The following is a 19,296-nucleotide window of genomic DNA, read 5'->3' on the forward strand; positions in this document are numbered from 1 at the left end:
GTATATAGCCTATACATCCTTAAGCGATTATATACATTCTTCATATTTGTTTTATATTTTTGAACTCAATTAAAAAATCTGACAACGGACAAACTTGTATTTAATTCCGCGTCATCTCTTTTATTCTCGTTCCAACGTTGATTTCCCAGTTTGTTATTCGCTCCTGTGTTGTCCGACCACATATCCTTCTTCATTTTACTCGATCCCCCATTCGTCCTGTCCATTGATTGGACGCCCGTATACACGATTTCTTGCCGTCTTTCCTTTTCAGCAGAAATAAATCTTGTGTTTTCGCGTATAAGCGGCCTTTTAATATCACCGGGCTTGATTTACCGTTGCGAGGCCATGCATCCAACGCGTACGAGAGGCCAAGCCAATGGTTCCCCCTGTCCCCGAACTCCCCGCTGACATTTGTCTTCCGGCCGGGAAGAAGGGAACATGACTGTCCCCAGGTTTTCCCTGATTTACCGCTCCTACTGATGGTATTTGACTAAACGCTCCCAGATCTCTGCGCGGACGAGATCGGTCGGTCCTTATCACAGCAAATTGGCATACGCGTTACCAAATATCATTTCAATTACATTGAATTAAAATTAATCAACGTTTGGACTTCCATTTGCGAACAAACTCGGGTAAAATCTCCTGCCTCGGTTTCACGGGAGAAGAATTCGGAAGAGGCAAGAGAAGAAGTCGCGGTGGTCGAAACCACCGAACAACGATCGACGGTAATAACATGATAATAATTTATAACATAACAATCGAGTCACCGTGATGCGAGCAAGGATCGTTGTACGTGGCGCGAGATGCATTCTACGGTTATGCAGCAGCGGAGTGCATCCAAGCGTTGCGATCATTACGAGAGGAGAGAGAGAGAGGAGGGTAGGGAGTGTACGTGTTCGTGGTAAAAGGTCCGTTGGTGTCCAGCTGATGAAAAAAGGAATCCGAAAAGCGAGTCCACGCGAAGAATCGGTGGACGGGAAAGGGAGGGTGAGGAGGGAGAAAAACAATGTTGCTTGGAACATTCAGAAAATAAGAAGAGAAAACAAAAGGCAGCGAGAGATGATGAGAAGCGGAGCCCGTAGTCGTCTGGCTCGCCGATGGACGACCAGTTGCATCAACGAGAGCGAATTTAAAAGCGATCACAGTTCCCAGTTTACTTCGTAAATGGAGGTGTAAGGATAAACTGTAAATCATCCGGCTCGTTATCCGAACCCGACCGCATTTAACGTGCTAGCCTGGACGATGCGGATCCTCTCCACGTCGATCATTGCGTTACCGTGATGGTAATAGCGTTCCAGGACCGTGCCCGGTGCTACCGTAACGACTCAACGGTACGGAGAATAAACATACAGAGGAAATGATCGTGATCATACTTTACCCTGTCCGAACTCCGAAAGGAAAATTTGAATCGAATCGTATGGAACGCGTTTCCTTCGTTCCAGCGCTACTTTTCAGCTTCGCTGGTTTCATTGATCGCGTCAAGGCAAACCTATTTAACGAAGGTCGATTCGTTGCCTCGGATCGGTTCTAGCCCGAGGTCTCGGGCGAAAGGCTGATCGCTCTATTTGAATTTTTTTACCAGCACGTGATTAATTGATCGCGATCGAACGTGACTCGATCGAATTGAACTCGACCGAGATCTCCTTTTTTCTCGCGCCAGTTCACGGATCGGATCAGTTCTCTCGCCGTCTGCATCCGGTGGTACGTTTCGAAACGGTTTCGAGAGTCAAAAATCGCGAAGAGAACGCGCGGAATCCGGTGCTTCTTCGGCCCGAGGACAGACGTCTTCTCTCGGCAGTAACTTGAGGAATGTAGGTTGACTACGAGTCCAGCGATTATTGCTTCCCGTACCGTTAACGAAGCCACGTTGCAAGCGAACTTCGTGAATACCACGACGTAAGAGGATCGGTTTTTCGAGCCGCGAACACGCGCCGAGAAATCCGCTGGAATGTTTCTACGTTAAATCACTGTGGACCAACTGAAGACCAACGGTCCCAATTAAGTTTTCACATTGCTTTTCTATCGTTCGATCAGAAGGACGGTGGATCACGTGGGACGTTGCATTATATTGAAAATCAAGTGGCCTAATCGTAAGATACGATCTTTCGAACGACGGAAATCTTATCTGAAATCGATCTCCCAATGAAGAAAAACACAAACCGCATAAGCGCGATGGAAACGTGGAAGATTTCGTAATTTCCTGACGAGGCGGTGGCCGACCGAAGAAGTGGAGGGAAAGATCGAGGCGAGGCGAAGCGGGACGTGAATCGTTGTCAGCGGGCGGAAGCCGATGGTACGCGTTAGAATAACGAAAGTTAATTATGCGTTCCGAGTCGAAAAAGGGGGAATCGTGGCAAAAACCGTCGATAATCGACATCCTGCCGCAGTCCGTCGGTCAACTACGCCACCGGCCGGCGTAAATTTAGTCCTGGGGCCCCTTGAGCAAACAAGAAGGCTTTCGCCGACGCAAAAACCAAAGCCGTGGACGATGCTTCGACGACCACGGTATGCGGCTACTGTGGACGGTGGAAGCGGAAACCGAGACCAGCCTCAAAATCGAACCGATACACCTTTGACTCTTCTCGCTGCAACGCTCTTCCTTCGAATGAAGCGTTTGAGGAATCTCAAAAGCGTGCGCGAAGAGAACTTTTTACCACTCGACGAGCCTCTCGATACGAGGTACATCTTTTCCGTGGCATTTGAGACAATTTTCCATCATTGCGCGAGCTACGTTTCCTGTAGAGTTAGGATCGCTGAACGGATTTGTACAGTCGAATGTTTTACGTCGATAACACCGTGTTCAACGATTGGTACATATCGCGAGATCAAAGGATTAAGAAAGTCTGAGAAACGATCCATTAAAAATCGCTAACACCTAGGCCCGAGCAAAGAACAAACCAGAACGGAGAAAAAGATCGGCGAACGATCTACGACGAGGCGGGAAAATGTCGATGCGGCCGTTTCTCGAAACGAGGCTGCGGCGAATCGTTGTACCCGTCCGCGGCGCGTTTTTGCTCGATTTCTCAAAACCGATCGACCGTTCCCGATCAGGGAGCAACACGCGTATAGCTTGCACGCCAGGCGTGACCATCGACTACCGCGATACACCACGAAAAACGTGCCCGCTCGCCATGCTCAGTCGCTCGCCTCTATTTACATTGCCACCGTTGCGTTGCGTCGCGGGAAACGATCGGATCCTCGCCCTGTTACGTGCCTGCCGGTTCAGTAACGAAAATCTACCCCGTCGACGAAATTCAGTTTCGCGAATGAAACGCGTTTTACCGTCAATAAAATTTCATTGAAAAACACGAGGGAGATAGCGAGCGATTGAAACTTTTGTTAGACGTTCAAGGGAGTCGAACAGTTAATATTTCTTTCGAACGAGACTGGATGAATCTAGTAATTAATAAGAACAATCAAATAGCCATTAGCACCGGGTGGAACGCCACCCCATAAATTCGGCGCGTTCGCACTAACGATCGAACCGCATCGTTTCTCGACGAAACGAAACACAAATGCACGCGCACGTACATAAGGAATTCTTCCGGAATCAGGATGTATCTCCCTAGTTCTGTCTCTTTTCCTTCTTCTGGTTCTCCCACCGGGGGTGGCCAGTGTCTCGGGGGCGGTCGTATATCATCCACCCTCCCTCCGCGCCCTCCCTCCCTGCCGGGGGGAGACTGCGGGGGTGGAGACAAAAAATCTAGCCGAGCAAAAACTATCATCAGTGCTCGGGTAAAGCGAGCTGAACGCCTCCTCTTCTTCTTTTCTATCCGCGTTTGCTCTTCACGTCTTTCATTCCTCTCTTATACATAGGTACACATGTACATACGTGTATTCTCTTTCACCAATTTCGGCAAAGGACGCGAACCGAAACTCCGTTTACTCGTCTTGTCTCGTTTCGAGTTCATTAGGTTCTCACAGCTTGCCTTTGACAACGTTTAATGAGAAAAACCCTCTCATTGCAGAATTTAAGAGAACCGTTGTCTATTCCGAACGCAAAATATTTCTGCGTTTCAAGGAGTTCCAATCTCAATTAATCCGTAGGACAAGACGTACAGCCGAGGCAGTTCGTTTACGACGTCTCGCTAATTCTTCTGAGATTTACCTCCCCCGGGAGAGCAGCTTCGTGGAAGAAATTTAATCGAACGTCACGTTTCCGCGCACGATGAAATATCGAAATCGTTCGAAATCCGTTTATGTCGGTCCATAAGCTACTGACTCGTTGGGTGCTCCGAGCTCAGGGTGGAACGCTAACCCGACGACTCTCACGGTAATTGACATCCTCAATTTTACGAGGTTCAATCATTTAATTGAAATACTTTTTCTCGTCGCTTTACGATACTCCTTTCCCAAGATAAAAACACCGTCGAGGAACGAGCATCTCTCCAAAATCTGTTCAATATATTAGTTGTTCCTCCACGGTTTTTAAGGTTTCATAGTAAATAATGAATAAGCAACGGGGAAAGAGAAAACGAGGGAAGAAAGAAAGTGTCAAGTTGTTCTGAAAAAGGAGCGAGGGGTTGGGTAGTTGGTTCCACTCTATGCCCGCTGCAAAGGCCTCCTGCAATGAATCAACTTATTTAAGGGTAGTTGGATTTCGCGAGTCGATGCACGACGACTACGAGCCACCCTCCTTTCGGCCCTCCTTCTTCAACGTAGTACGCCTAGTGGAATGATTTATAGTTTTCCTTCCGTGGCCACCCATCCGCCGCCCCTTCCCCCCGAGCACCCCTAGCGTAAACGACACCCTCTGCCAAATACGTACGCAAAATAGTCAGAATTTGCTGGCCACCAACCCGAGTAACACTGAAATCCTTAGTAGATGAGGGGTGCGCCCGTTTATGAAGTGACTCGATTTAGATATTTCCAAATCGAAGCTCGTCTCGTGTTCAAAATACGAAAGAACGAAAATGCAACGTATTAAATGCGATGAAAGAAGAGATAAGACGAAGCTGCGGGTTTTCGGTAGCTAAAGTAGGCAGAAGCTATGGTCACGGATGGTGGCAATAATTAGTCATTTATGAGGCCGTAAGTGGGGCCGCAAATCGGTCCCTCTCAAAGGGACAACGACGCAGGGACGCCACGGCGTTATCTCGAAATTATTAATCATATCGTAACAAAGAAAGAGAGACGAGCGTGGAGAAAGGGAGAAAGAGGCGCACGAACCACCGACTCCATGGACTTATCTGACACCTTAATCAATTCCAAGTTATTAATTACGGACCCTGCCCTCCGCGGCACCATCAAGCCCCGTGGCACACGCTTCAGAAAGCCACCGGAGCATTGTCTGCGGCTCACAATGCAGTGTCAACACGATCAGAGTCATACTTTCGAGTCATTAATAATTATTTAGCAGATCGGAAATTCCGACGAGTCTCAAGGAATCCTGAGACCGTCCGCGTCGAATTTTTAGCTGCTCCGAGGAACGTATTCTTTCTAGCTAGAAGAACAACGAGAGGTTTCATACATTTAAGAGGATTCGAGCTTTCATCCTCGCGACGCAACACCAACGGGAAAACTTAACGACCAACGAATCCATTCGGGACGCGACGCGGCGCGTTGGGCCAATAAAAAGGCGGAACAGCCCTCTTCTTGATAGGAGTTGAACGATCGTCTATGCAAATACCTAATCCTTTCGCAGATCCATTCGAGTGACGTTGACGGATTGGCGGGAGGACTTTGTTCAGAGGCGAGCCCGAACAGATTGCAACGCGCGCGACACCATTTGTTTCTCCCTGGAACGCAGAGAGCTAGGAGAACCTCACGGTGGTCGATTAGCGAAGTCTCCGTTAATCACCGATAAAGAGAATGAAAACCGGACGACGTCTTTCCTTTCAGCCTTCCTCTTTTTTAGATACGGGGAAAAATGAATACCTGAATTTTATATTGAAAGCGAACGAGCGTTCATAAAGTTTTGGGAACGTGAAACGCACCGAAGCTCGTTAATCGCTACCTTGAAAAAAGGCTACCGAAGGATTAATCATTAGAAACAATGGCACCGACCCGGAAAAATATTTTCCGGCTTTTGCCTTTGCCCGACAAAGGGTAAAGTTTTTACAATGAATCGGGCAGACGAGAAATAAAATCCTACATACTTCAAATTTCTGCCAGTATTCCATCCCTCCCGGTGCTATTTTAAATACTTGACGTAGGAACACTTGTTTCAAGTTTTCGCAACCCCTTTCGACCTGCACCGAAATCAAGCGTGACATGACACACGCCGTAATCCGCGTAAAGGGTTGATCCCAGTTTAGCCGGCTGTCCGTAAACCGTGGAACTCGCTGGACTTAAGCCCTGGCAAATTTGAATCCGTCAATCTTGAGCATCCAGGAGGAATACCCGTCCGGCATTAAAAGTTTTTTTCCGCCGGTATCAGAAAGATTTAAGCCTACCTCGGTGCGGACTTAACTTCGTTAGAATCAACGACGACACTTCGGACGAGTGTCACAGTACCTACTTTTTTACGCGTATAAAAAGTTCTGCACAAATCTATGGATGAGCAGCGATAAATCATCCGTGGACGTCGAAATGTCCTCGATCTTCGTTCGACCAGGCAATTAGGCGGCCGAAAACGTTGCGACTCGACGAACGCGGATCGGAGATCGTGCGGAAAAGCGAGGCGGAAAAGGGAGAGAAAACGAAACGACGAAATTACGTTGCGTCCGATGAGCGTCGAATAAGGCGAAACGGTATTAAGACCCGTTTCCCCGAGGCTGATGTATCATTTACCAGCGGATCGTTAGGCGGTTTCAATTAGTTTTCCACGCTGCCTCCCCTTGGTCTAACATCAGCGCGCAAGGATGGGGAGGCCGGCGCAGCCCTAATCGCGCGGTACAGTTTTTTCTCATAATTAGGAAAAACTCGTTAATGCGAGTAGCCTACTATCTCCTTCCTCCCTTTTTATTTTTTCTTTCTTATTTCCTCGCTTGTTCTTTACTAGTACTCTCTCAGAGGAAGGCTTAACACCCGCGTGTCAAATGTACGAGAAAAACCGAATTCGATGAAGAAACGACGTTTCATGCATGCATGAATATTTACAATATTTTTACATTATGCTACTTCCTGGTTTGCAAATCTCTACGATCACGATTTGATCTTTTGCAAGAAAATAAAATGAATATCATTGAATACACTCACCGAACGAAGGAACGCCAACTGTCCAGGAATCCTCTCTCCACGATGTAGAATAGTTTCTCCGGTTCTTCACACTTAAATATCTCGTTTCTATTCCTGACGTGGTACAGATCAATCAGCTCGTCCTTCTGTTGTTTCGCCTTTATCTTGTCGTCTTTCTTCGCCTTCTGCGCGTTCTCCATCTTCTCCTGCACAACGAAGTACCTCAATATTAATATACAAAAATCAACAAATACAAATTGTATGTCTATCTAAATTCAAACTACGTACTTCGCAAATTGAACACGACGCAGACCCGATGAGGTACTCCTTCGATTGTGGAAAATATTTTCGAAGTATCGTCCAAGCTTCACGAGGCACTATCTTTCTCGTCGAATCCGGTGTCTTCAGCGAACCATGCTCGCAAAGTAAATCCTCGTTGAAATAAAGTATAACTTCGTTCTCCTCGCCTTCCCTAATTTCCGTCAACGTTTCAGTTTCCTTGTTCCTGGTCATCCTATCTTCCCGGGGACTATTCGAATCTTGACAGTCTTCGTTCTCGATCGCCTGCTCCATATCTTCAGTGAACTTCTCCATCGCGAGTCTTCGCCACGATTTTAACGAATCAGCAGCCACGATGTAGCTTGTTTCATTCCTATAAATAATAAACGAGACGGTATTAAATTTTCGTTTATGAAGTTTGCTTTTGTTGGAGCCGATATAAGATACTCACGGTTCTTTGAAATTTCGAACCAGTTCGCTAACTTCTTTGTGGTCTCGTTCAAGCGACATCTTGAAGCGAAGCAATTTGTAACGGCGTTTCACGCAAACTTCGCACAAAAATGTTTCGTCCAATCGAGGCCCCCCGCGATATTTCTCGTAAAGCAAATCGGCAGCCGCTGCAGGTATACACTTCGCGCGGTTTACTTTTAACGGATCGAGTCGAAAATGCGTGCACATCAACGAAGAATTGTCTATGGGCGGTACTTCGTCATTGGGCACGTGCCCGTTAAGCCACTTCGATAACCAATCGCTTGAAATCCACTGATACTTTTCCCACGAAACGGTGTTCGAAATAATATCGTACATATCTATCACAAGTTGTCTCTTCAAGTTCTGATCTTCCACCTCCTTTTGCTGCGAGGAATATTTTTAATGTAGGACACGTGTCATCTAATTATTTAAACTCGATTGAAGCTGTTTCAATGCTTACCTTCTCTTGTTGAATAGCCAGCAAGCTTAACTCGTGTTTCACATTTTCCTGCCTCACCAACTCGCGCAATGTTGGACTCACTTCCCAGCTTTCAAACTCCATCTATAAAACGATCAACCATATTTACGTAAAATATCTACAAGACAAAAGGAATGAGAAACAAAGTATACTTGCCTCTTCGTACAAATCACGTTCACCGCAGCTCATGGCTCTGTGCGCAGCACCGTTTAAATGTTTATAGTCGACCTTAGAGTTCTGTACAACTAGTTTCTTGATATGCGCGTTCTGTTGATTTTCTTTATCGTCGAACTCATCGTGCTTACCGTTTCGTTCGTTAAAAACAGTATCCACTTTCTTAGGTAGAGACACGACTACGTTTTCTTTTTCTTCCGCTTTTTCTTCCACTTCCTGTTCCACTTGATCGCTGATTTTCGATGGTTTCTCGAAACTGTTTGCATCAGAAGCGCCGGGAACTGAATCGCTCTTCTGTTTTCCTTCGTCCAAAGAATCCGATTTTACTTTCGTCACCTCGTGGGCACCGTTGGTTTCTGACTCCGATCTTTTCGGCTTGCTCTTCTTCGTATTAATTGCTCGCTTCTCCGATGTAACTCTTTTATAAACCAACATATACGCAGTATTTGATGACAGGAAGCCTTTCGGTATGCGTCCTCGTTTTACAACTTTCGAAGTTTCTATAATCACATCTCATTAGTGTCTTATTATACAATTACTATAATACGTATTGTGGTTGCACTCACCGGTAGCTCCATCCTCGATTCTTTTATTCTGCATTTTTTCCACCTTATCGTCGCTAAATTGATACCATTCTCCGTTCGAGTTACAAATATTCGCAATATAATGACCCGAATGGGCAGACGGACCTTTGTGACTCAAAACTGCGACGAGACTGTAGAAATGCGTTTGCGGTGGAGCCCTAACGTATTCCGACATATCGAAATCCTCAGGAAATTGTATGAAAGAGTTTAACTTCCTTTTCTGTCCGGAATCTCTACACAAGAATAATGCATTTTGTTCAGTACACTGTGTATCAAACACGTATACAAAGACATATAATCGTGTACCTATGAAACACGAAGCGCATCAACTGTATATTCAACGTTTCTGGGAGAGATTCTAAACGTATAAATCGGCGAGCATCCTTTTTGTCGTTGCACGTGACGCAATGATATTGATTCGGTCCGGTCAGTTGTTCCACGGACAAGTATTTCTCAACCGCTTCTTTCAACGTGGCTGCTAGCTGAAGATCCAGCTCGTAGAACGTGGTGGACGTTGGATATTCAGTTCCGCATTTCGAGCAACTGCGTCAGACAATAAAACTCGCGGTTATTTAGAATGAATGATCGTCTCTCGGTCAGATCAGTTGATCGCACCAGTCACCGCAGCGAGCAACGTGTCCTACCATGTTCTCATCGTCAAGATCATCAGCATCATCTCGTTTAGGACAATTCTCATGTTTTCCACTTCAGAAAACCCACCAATTGATATAGCTGTATTTCCCTTGCGTCAGCTTCTGCAGCATCTGCTTCAGGTCTGAGTTTTGTTGGAGTTTCCCTTCGATATGACAGAGTAGCAGCTTGGAGAATTCCTGTGCGTCCTGCTGAGTTCTAGTGTCCAACGACAACGCGATCGCAAGATTCAGCGGATCGAGCAGCCGACGATTTCCGAATTGCATCATTGCAAATATATACTGCAGCTGGCCTACCGCTGTCACTGGATGATACGGCGCTCCCAACTTCTCCGCTTGACACGCCGCCTCCTTCTCCTCCGGATCTTCCTCGATACTCCATTTGTATATTATCCTCCTGAAAATATGGGACAATATTTCTTAGCTAAAAGATGTATTAATTACATATAGACGACCAGTTGGCAACGTTGATGAATGGCTCACCTCATATCTTCATTGTGGAACCACATTTGAATTAAACTGTTAACATAACAGGTTGCACCTAAATTCTTTAAACCCACATACTGTGTAGGATCACGTAGTTCGGATAAAGAACTTTCTAAGGACATCACTTCCGTAGGTTGTGATTTTATGTACTTCTCTTCTCCTAATCCCGTCAAGCATTGTGGATTATTTGTGCAGTTACGTCTGAACACAGAAAAAAATTAGACCACAACATTAAAAAAGACAATATGTGTACATCCTCAAACAGAGTTCAACTTACTTGCAATTTTTACATGCTTTTAAACCTATCCTATAGGCAGTCTCCAAATGTATTCTTTCTATTTGATCTGACACCACACCTTCCACCCAAGCCCATGCTAATTTGTCTAAATCAGTCTTTTTCGTTGGCGGCATTTTCACCTAGAACAATCAAAATAAATATTCTAAATCTCTAAAAGTAGTCAATGAATTTTAGAAGGGGTAACAACGTATCCGTTTCGAGTTTAATCAATTCTATAAGTTTTAATTCATGCTATTAAAAAAACACTTCGGTCACAAAACAAAAATGGAACGAAAGTAACGCTGGACCCAATCAATTTTATAAAAGTATACATCAAACAATGTGTACCGGTCTGAGAACAAAAAGTATCCGCGAGCTACTTAATTCAAATTCAATTCCGAGTAAACAAGGGAAACAATTCTTCCGTATGTCCGACAACAAATTTATAATCGTATACGTACATAAAAGCACTGTAGCGTTGAGGTTATAAAAAATGCCGCTGAAAGTTTTGTAGCCTGCTGATTTCCTTTTATAACATTATCCGGATACAGGCGAACCTTAACTCTTTCGAGAATTCACTGAGCTCGATCATTTATGAATATATTCCGCGAACAGATAAAAAAGTATTATCAAAACACTGTAATCGTTAGCGATACACATTGACCGCCATTGACTGCCATGGCCATATGCAATCCGTTTCGCTCCAGGCGCGCGTCAAATCAATCTCCGTATACCTAACCACGTAAAATGCGAAAGCGAAACCATAAACATTTGTTCGATTCTTATTATAATCGTATTAATATGAAAGATCAATCGTGAAATAATGAAATACGGAGCAAACGTTGAATACATAAATCTTTTTGCTTCTCTTTGTACAGTTTTATTGTTTTAGAGAGGTTGGGAATGTCTCAAGACAAAATAGGTAAGAGTATTGGCTATTATTTAAGCATGAGTAACAAATGAACGAGGAATGAAGAAAACTTTATGTTTGTTTTACTTACAGAGGGAAGCGATATCCTCATAGAGTTTTTGGAAGTAGCATTCAATCATGTTCTATTCTTCAGGAATTTGTATCCCAAGGAAATATTTAGACAGAAGAAAATCTACAGCACGACTGTGTTCATTTCTGAACATCCAGAGCTCAATGAGTATATAAAAAATGTTCTGTGCACAATTAGAGAGCTGGTGAAGGAAGACAAGAACAGTGTCAGGTCTATCAATCTTGTTTTTTACAATAAGAGGAAACAGCCAGTTGAGAAATTTGTATTTGATCTTGCTAAACTACAAAACAGTGCAGAGTATGTACTTAGAGAATATATTTTAACAACTAACAACGATATTAAGCTAATAAGTATTGTAACATTTGTTTTAGAAAGGATCCTTACTACTTAAGAACAGAAGAGGCATTGAGAACAGTTTGTTTAAAGTTATCAATGTGTGAAGCTTATCTGAAACCCTTGCCAGAAGATTCGTCGTTCTCTATAGAAATTCAAACATATGAAACTGCGCACATTGCTTTGAATGAAAATCCCTGCTGTGAACATTTCCCATGGATTATTGATGAAGATGCTCTTGAAATGACACAGAAGAACTTGCTCCCATTGAAAACTGTAACAACAGATTGCCTTAATTTACAAATGTACGTCATTGAAGATGAAAGTAGTAAAGAAATTGATTGATTGAGACAATTGATCAAGAGAATGAACACATTTTTTTTATTCCATTCTATCACATATCATTTTCCATTAAGATTCAACTGAATGTATTCTATTCTTAAAGAATACTTTCAAATAAATGAAGAAATAAAGTAAACCACTAAGGAGAAATTACTAAGGAGTGGTAAATACACGAAAAAAACGGCAATTTTTAACGCCCTTTAGAATACATTGCCACCGAAACAAAAAAATAGAAAGTAAGAATGAACAGTTGCCAGATACACGAAAAGTCCTGTACAATTTCCTTCTAACTCCACTCGTTAAGTATTTGACGATGGACGAAATAATTAATCGATTACTCTTGAAGTGTTCGAGACAGAAGAAAATTGTATACGACCTTTCTGGTAGGTAATAGCAATACCTACTTTTATTTGAAGCATTTTTCGAAATTTTGAAAAAAAATTTTCGTTTTTCCGAGATTTTGCCGGTTACCCCTTCAGATTTCGTTCATATTCCGTTTAGTCATTTGGTCAAGAATCGTGAAATAAAAAATCCAATCCCTCAGCTATTACACACGAGACCATCGAACGAACCATCAAAATCATTCCAGCGAAACGCAAACTAAAATATAAACAATTTCGAATAGCTGATGTGATGCGCTCGGCGCAAAGTACGTCAGAAACGCTCGCGCTGTACTCCCCAGTCCAGGCGTAGGTGCAGTCAATCGGAATTGTAAAATCATTGGCTATCCAAACTTCCGGTTCCAATTTGCATATTCGCTCTTTTTCGATTTATGGACAACCGTGAATAATTATTCGGGTGATTTTAAAGAGCGTGACCACTGACTTATAGTAGTCACCCCCAGGATTGGTCATTTGGTCAAGGATTGTAAAATAAAGATGCCATGATTCGATTCCATTAATTTGTTAATCACATTTAAAATACAAATATTATTATACAAATATAATACAAATATTATAAAATACAATTTTCTAACGAATGCATAAAACCCGCAATGTAACGATGAGCAATGTTTCTGAATACCATTAGATTACGAACAACTTATTATGCATGCTTATACAACTACAATATTTATAAACGTGTTAAACAACATCACGTGCGATAGCCGTGCGGAGACGTAATGATGAGTAGAATCCGTGGATTTTTTGACTTTCTGTCAAAAACCGAGCACGCTGACGCTGAGGAAGATCGACGCCGCAGCGAACACTGACCTCGCTCTACGCTGGTTGACTCTGTGTCCTTGGCCTTGAAACGAGAACGTGTTTCGGGAGATGAAAACCAACCGCACAGGTGGAACGATAATTGCTCGGCCGTCATAGTAAGGCTTGCCTTTACTTTCGCTCCGTTACGGAATCGGAGAACCTGCAAAGAGGAGCGAACGCGGTGTTAGGTAACGCGAGTCGCGTTCCTCCTCATCTCCCTCGTGTGTCAAGACGATCGTCTTTAATTTCAATTTCGCGAGAAGCTAACAAAGGCAGATGTCAATCCGGAAATTCGAAAATCGTACTTTCTTTACTGCCCAAATTCACTTTACAATTAATATTACTTAATTTACACATTATTAAAGCTTCATTTTTTAAATTCCCGTTTTGCGATCTTCTTTGCAAGGAATTATTCATCGCAGGTAACTGGAAAGAATTATTCAATTTACGTCATCTCGATTTACTTGTTTACTGACGCAATTAACTTCAATTGCAGCGGTGCTTGCGTTTAATCTATTTTGCTTCGGTCATTGAAACCCGGTTCGTTCACTTCGTATATTTTATAGCAAAACGAATGTAATCTTAGTTAATATTGCCTCTAAAGGCGTACGCGAGTCGGTGAATCATATAGGAAGAGATTAATCCCTTGGCACAGATGCAACTAAGAAAAGAGATGATTTAAGGGATGATCAATTTAATCCGCTTAAATCCGATGTGTCACCCGGTTAGTCTTTGAACTACGAAAAGTCCGGCCAGACCGGACTGTCACATCGGCTCAAGGTCTGTTTAATTAAAGACAATAATCTGCTCTCGATGTCAAACGTTGCTTCCGTCGTTTTCTAACAGACACCGCTTCGACGTACGGAAGATCTTTTAATCGATTCAAGGATTAGCTTGGAGTGGATCGTAGAAATGATATTGGGAAGAAGAAGGGACTTGGTTCAACGATTGTGGGCAGATATGTGTCAATCCGTTCGCGAGATGATTGACCAGCTTACGCAATCAGTTTCTTTATCTCTCAGAATTCGCTCTTCGTGAACCGCGCGTCGCGTTTCCGTGTTGATCGCGTACTGACGCGAGACGAGTATCGTAATGTGAGCGCCGCGGATGTGGATGGTCCCTCAATCGCGGGAACGAAGAGACCCGCGTCGATCGTCGTGCCAACAGATAAAACTCGACTTGCATTCAGTAAATACGAGTCTCCGCGTAACTCTTTCTTCTCGGCTGCAACTACACTCTCCTCTTCAAGTGAACTTACTGTCCAAACTTGGTAATTTTGATTCATTTATTATCATCAGTGCGACCATCGAGGTCCTTCGATTTTATAATTCCATTTATTTGAACAATTTTTCGTTAATAATTAACTGACATTCTTGTTGTCTGAGCAGAATAGTGCAGCGTTGTGGTGGAATTTATCGTCCACGTTGAGAAAGTGCAGTGAAAGGATATGCTGTACTTGTTCGATATTCGATTCTGAGAAGTCGATCGAGCTGGGCCCGTTTATCGTCTAATTCGAGCGCGCGTAATTTATGTACAACCGCAAACTGTTTTTTGTGGAGACGAAGAGGCATGCATCTGTTGGAGATACAGGATAAATTAGAGAACGAAAGGATCCTTAACTGGGAAACAGTGAATTGTATATTGTTGATAAAAGTGTTTCTGGTCTACTTTGGGGATTTCTGGTTGATGACACTCTTTCTGAGTATTTGGCAAGCATACTCGTGGGAAGAATTTATTCACTTAGGACACTGAGTGTCTTGCAATTTATTTAATGATAACAGGTAAATTATTTTCAATATCGAATGTTTCTTCTATTTTGAAAAAATTGTCCGATTTTCCAGGTAGCAAATCTTCGTGATTTATTCACCGACGACTAAGCATTAAAAAAAAATATTAGCAATGAGCATCGTAAATGGAATGAGCGGTTCCAACGGGCATGCAGAGGAGCATTTGGAAACCAAGGTAAATTGTTATCTAAGATATATTTTTATCGTGCCAAAAGACATGTCTCTGAAGTAGATTCGTTACCCTAGTCTCAATATGTACTCGGCGAATTACGTTTAAAATCGCTAGCATACTCAGAGGTTACAGAAGTCGCTACTGGGAAGCGGGTCATTTATCGCTATAAAACTTATTGAAAAAGTAATCAACAGTCCATTAGTTCAACGATCATCGAGGTTTACGTACATGTCTATTATCTTAGAAATTAATTGCTGTTCTTATTTATTATATTTGTCGTTCACTTATGTTGTGTAATAACATTTACACTCGCGTTATTAAGTGTATAAACTAATTGCTTATAGATGGAAGAGCCTGATGCGACAGAGGAGAAGAGACGAGAGAGGAAAGGCGTCATGTGCCAGGTACATTTTATTGAAAATAATTAAGACCTTACCGAATATGCTTAAATGAATTTTTATCAGCAGTCCGATAAATACATATAACGCGAAAAGAAAATATTTGCCTCGAAATTCTTGCACAATTAATATTATTCCGCTGAATCGCAAAGGTCTTTGACACGTGTCAAGTATCAAAATAATATTAACAACGATAATGGAAGTAGTTTTGTATGTACTTTCTCGCTCTGATAATTTCATTTTATCACTGAGTATCGTGTCGAGTGAGTCAATCCGAAGAAAAGATTTCAATTGTTCGTGTCAACTGAACCGATGCCACGTACGTGACATAATAAAGGATTAGGGATTGAATAGTATCTTCTAATCTAGTTTGGCCTATATCTCTGCTTTATCGCGTTTTCGGATTCTCTGTCATTTTATAATTGATTCCACCGGTAATTGACAACTCGATGAATTACTGAAAGATGGTATCTCGAGACTTCTCCTAAGCTCAAGTGACATACGCTGTTGAATAGAATAATGTAAGAAGAGGAAAGAGGGGGAATCTCTATTACGTAAAAAATTCCGCTTCTGTTATCTGTGTAATAAATTATATGAGCCGCTTAATTCCTGCCGTTAAGAGCCGCTACTTTTTCTTTTTTTTTTCCCCTGTATCTCGATGCTTGTACAACATCGGATTAATCTTCGAAGAGTTATGTCGAAGCTAAAAATACATTTCAGATCCCCGTTGATCATATCAACGAAATTGTTATTAATCGAATATTTATATGTTTCTCGCAATAATGTACTTAATGGATCGTCGCGCACGATTATACCGCTAACGGCGTGTAAATATAAATGAGAGCAGGCTTCGGTCGGATGCGTTAAATTGCAAGTGTACACAGGAGCGTATTAGAAAGATTTGCGTAACACGAAATATCGTGATATTATCGAATGCTCGACTCAGCTTTACGTAAACCTTGTGGTGACACTTCAAGGCTTAATTTAATTATTCCTACGGCTGTCTTGCTCGTATTCTGGGTGTACCGCCGTTCCAAACCGGTTTCGATATTGGTCACATGAGAGCGAGACTCGAGATACGTGTAGTAGGGTTGTCTGGGAAAAAAAAGATCCCATTGACTGGCTTCTAGTAGATTTTACTCTTTGGCCCCCTTGCTGTCGAATCCATTTGAATACGTTACACGGGGAGCGTTAGGACTTACAATTAGAACAATATCCCTCCAGATCTTTATTAGATTCTCTTTAATGGAAATAAGACTGCTCTCAAGAAACATTATTAATTGGCAAAATTTTTACTTTAACAATTTTGTAAAAGTAATGGTAATCGTAAGAGATGGGAATAGTTTCATCATTTCATGGTCAGTTACGAGATGCAGAGCTTTATGTAACATGGAAATCTGAATGCACATACATTACAGAAAAACTAATGGGTCGGTCTAAGAATTTCCACAAGGATTAATTAATTAATCTGATACAACCGATGCCGTTTACAATGTGTCATGACTATCGACAATTCTATATAGAGCATTCATTAAAATCTGTTTGCTTTCAGATAATTATATCTCTGTGCGCGCAGTCCTCGGTTTTGGGACCATCAATGGCTTTCGGATATAGCGCAGTTGCACTGGGACCGTTAATGGCACCCACCAGTGACGTGAAAATCAACGAGGTCCAGGCAAACTGGATAGGTGAGCATCAATGGAACCGAGAAATTATTGGACATCGAATTTGTACCTGAATTTGATTCGTAGCCACCGCAACGGCGCTAGGGATTCCGCTCGGTTGTATAATCTCCAGTTACACCATGAGACGTGGGAGGCGGCTGAGTCTATTAATTACGTCCATCGTGTCCATCGTCGGCTGGATCGTTATATATCTCGCTGAAAGCTACGTACAAATTCTTGTGGGTAGAATTATTACCGGAATCGCGACGGGTACAGCATCGGTTCCGGCCACGGTTTACAGCGCCGAAATCGCGTCACCCAAGTGGCGATCGACGATGGTGACTTGGACCAGCGTAGCCATCGCTACCGGTGTCTTGATCGTTTACGTCTTTGGCTATGCGTTCAAGGTAATTGATCCGTCAAAACGTTATCTATCAGCTGTTATCTTTTCCTCGAGAAAGCGTTTTTGAGGTCCACGGTTTGCTCACGTCTCTCTGATTTTTAAAGGACAACTGGCGACTGGTGGCTCTGATGTGCTCCCTATTCCCAGTAGCCTCAGCTGTGCTGACCTTCGCTGTCGTCCCAGAAACCCCGATCTGGTTGCGAGACAGGCATCGTCCGGATGAGGCGTTACAGGTGTTAAAAATGTTTCGCGGTATTCCGAAAAGTGCGCCGCCCCCGCCCGAGCTTTACCAAGAGCTGATGCCGCGGCCTCTCCGAAAGAAGCAGAAACTGTTGAAACACCTGTTGAAGAGGAACGCGATGGTCCCATTCGCGATCATGCTCAGCTACTTCTTCTTCCAACAGTTCTCAGGCATCTTCGTGGTGGTCTACTACGCCGTAGACATTATACAGAGCGCTGGGATCACTATAGATCCGTACTTGGGAGCGGTTTTGATAGGATTCACCAGACTCGTAGGGAGTTTATTCGTCGCGGCCGTGTCGGGAAAATTTGGAAGACGGAAACCGTCGATCGTTTCCGGGTCCGGTATGACGATCTGCATGGGGATACTCTCCATCTATTTACTGATGAAGGACAAAGGGTACTCTATAAACGACGGCGGCCTGATTCCCGTCGTATGCGTCCTGATGTACATTTTTGCCAGTACGATGGGCTTCCTGGTGATCCCGTTTGCCATGGTAGGCGAAGTCTATCCCATGAAAGTGAAAGAAGTGCTCACGGGACTGACGACGTGTATCAGTTACGTGTTCAGCTCGATCACTGTTAAAACTTATCCGGATATGGAAAGTATCATGGGCAGACACGGGGTTTTCATTTTTTTCACGGTGATGTCGTTGCTGGGAACGTTGTTCGTTATGCTTCTTCTGCCTGAAACTAAAGGGAAGACGTTAAGAGAGATCGAGGACATGTTTTCGAGGAAGAAGGAAACCGTGGACTCGCAAGAGAAGGAGAGGATGATGGATCTCAAGGATGTCTCCGCAGGAGTGTAATTTATCGAACGATGTACGAGAGTTACTTAAACATTCCCATTTCTCAATCACTGCATTATTATTGCCATTTGTGTTCATTCACTTTTAATACAGGGTAAATGCAATGCAATATTTTTATACAATAAATGCAAAAAGTGTTCATTGAGAAAGACTAATATTAATAATATTACCATCAGTTTATACCACAGACTTGGAACGTGCTTGAGACAATGAGTAATAAATGTGAAAATCTTATTTATTACTTTTATTATTAAAATCTTAAACAATAAATTAACAAATGTCGTAACAATCATGACAATTAAATAACAAACACGATATAACGTAGAGACGTGGACATACGAAAATGTGCGGGGGTGATAGAGAATGTGACGATAAAAATGATGATAATTCTAACTACTGATAATAGTGATGATAGTAATAGTAAGCG

General features: G+C 42.9%; 3 protein-coding genes across 3 annotated transcripts in view; 2 read left to right on the top strand and 1 right to left on the bottom strand.

The window, feature by feature from the left end:
* Positions 1 to 11,100, bottom strand: part of LOC108627912 (ubiquitin carboxyl-terminal hydrolase 48) — a 42,003-nt gene extending 30,903 nt beyond the window's left edge. The window contains exons 1-11 of the mRNA XM_018029505.2: positions 10,980 to 11,100; positions 10,519 to 10,658; positions 10,239 to 10,442; positions 9,826 to 10,152; positions 9,412 to 9,648; positions 9,088 to 9,338; positions 8,504 to 9,021; positions 8,330 to 8,431; positions 7,850 to 8,253; positions 7,408 to 7,771; positions 7,141 to 7,325 (exon numbers count right to left, since the gene is read on the bottom strand). Coding sequence (XP_017884994.1) covers positions 7,141 to 7,325; positions 7,408 to 7,771; positions 7,850 to 8,253; positions 8,330 to 8,431; positions 8,504 to 9,021; positions 9,088 to 9,338; positions 9,412 to 9,648; positions 9,826 to 10,152; positions 10,239 to 10,442; positions 10,519 to 10,652 — 2,726 coding nt within the window. The 5' untranslated portion in view covers positions 10,653 to 10,658; positions 10,980 to 11,100. The remainder of the gene's footprint in view (positions 1 to 7,140; positions 7,326 to 7,407; positions 7,772 to 7,849; positions 8,254 to 8,329; positions 8,432 to 8,503; positions 9,022 to 9,087; positions 9,339 to 9,411; positions 9,649 to 9,825; positions 10,153 to 10,238; positions 10,443 to 10,518; positions 10,659 to 10,979) is intronic.
* A 120-nt stretch (positions 11,101 to 11,220) lies between these two features.
* Positions 11,221 to 12,223, top strand: PolZ2 (DNA polymerase zeta subunit 2). The gene is made up of 3 exons (XM_018029506.2): positions 11,221 to 11,440; positions 11,522 to 11,816; positions 11,891 to 12,223. Exons 1-3 carry the CDS (start codon positions 11,422 to 11,424, stop codon positions 12,195 to 12,197), a joined length of 621 nt encoding a protein of 206 aa, XP_017884995.1. The 5' UTR covers positions 11,221 to 11,421; the 3' UTR covers positions 12,198 to 12,223.
* A 2,351-nt stretch (positions 12,224 to 14,574) lies between these two features.
* Positions 14,575 to 19,103, top strand: LOC108627874 (facilitated trehalose transporter Tret1-2 homolog). Its single transcript, XM_018029436.2, has 7 exons — positions 14,575 to 14,666; positions 14,785 to 15,177; positions 15,238 to 15,358; positions 15,700 to 15,759; positions 17,306 to 17,441; positions 17,505 to 17,824; positions 17,925 to 19,103. Exons 3-7 carry the CDS (start codon positions 15,296 to 15,298, stop codon positions 18,867 to 18,869), a joined length of 1,524 nt encoding a protein of 507 aa, XP_017884925.1. The 5' UTR covers positions 14,575 to 14,666; positions 14,785 to 15,177; positions 15,238 to 15,295; the 3' UTR covers positions 18,870 to 19,103.
* Positions 19,104 to 19,296: the final 193 nt, after the last annotated feature.

The sequence above is a fragment of the Ceratina calcarata genome, unplaced genomic scaffold (assembly GCF_001652005.2).
Source record: "Ceratina calcarata isolate Rehan_Ccalc_2016 unplaced genomic scaffold, ASM165200v1 scaffold48.2, whole genome shotgun sequence".
NCBI classification, from domain to species: Eukaryota; Metazoa; Arthropoda; class Insecta; order Hymenoptera; family Apidae; genus Ceratina; species Ceratina calcarata.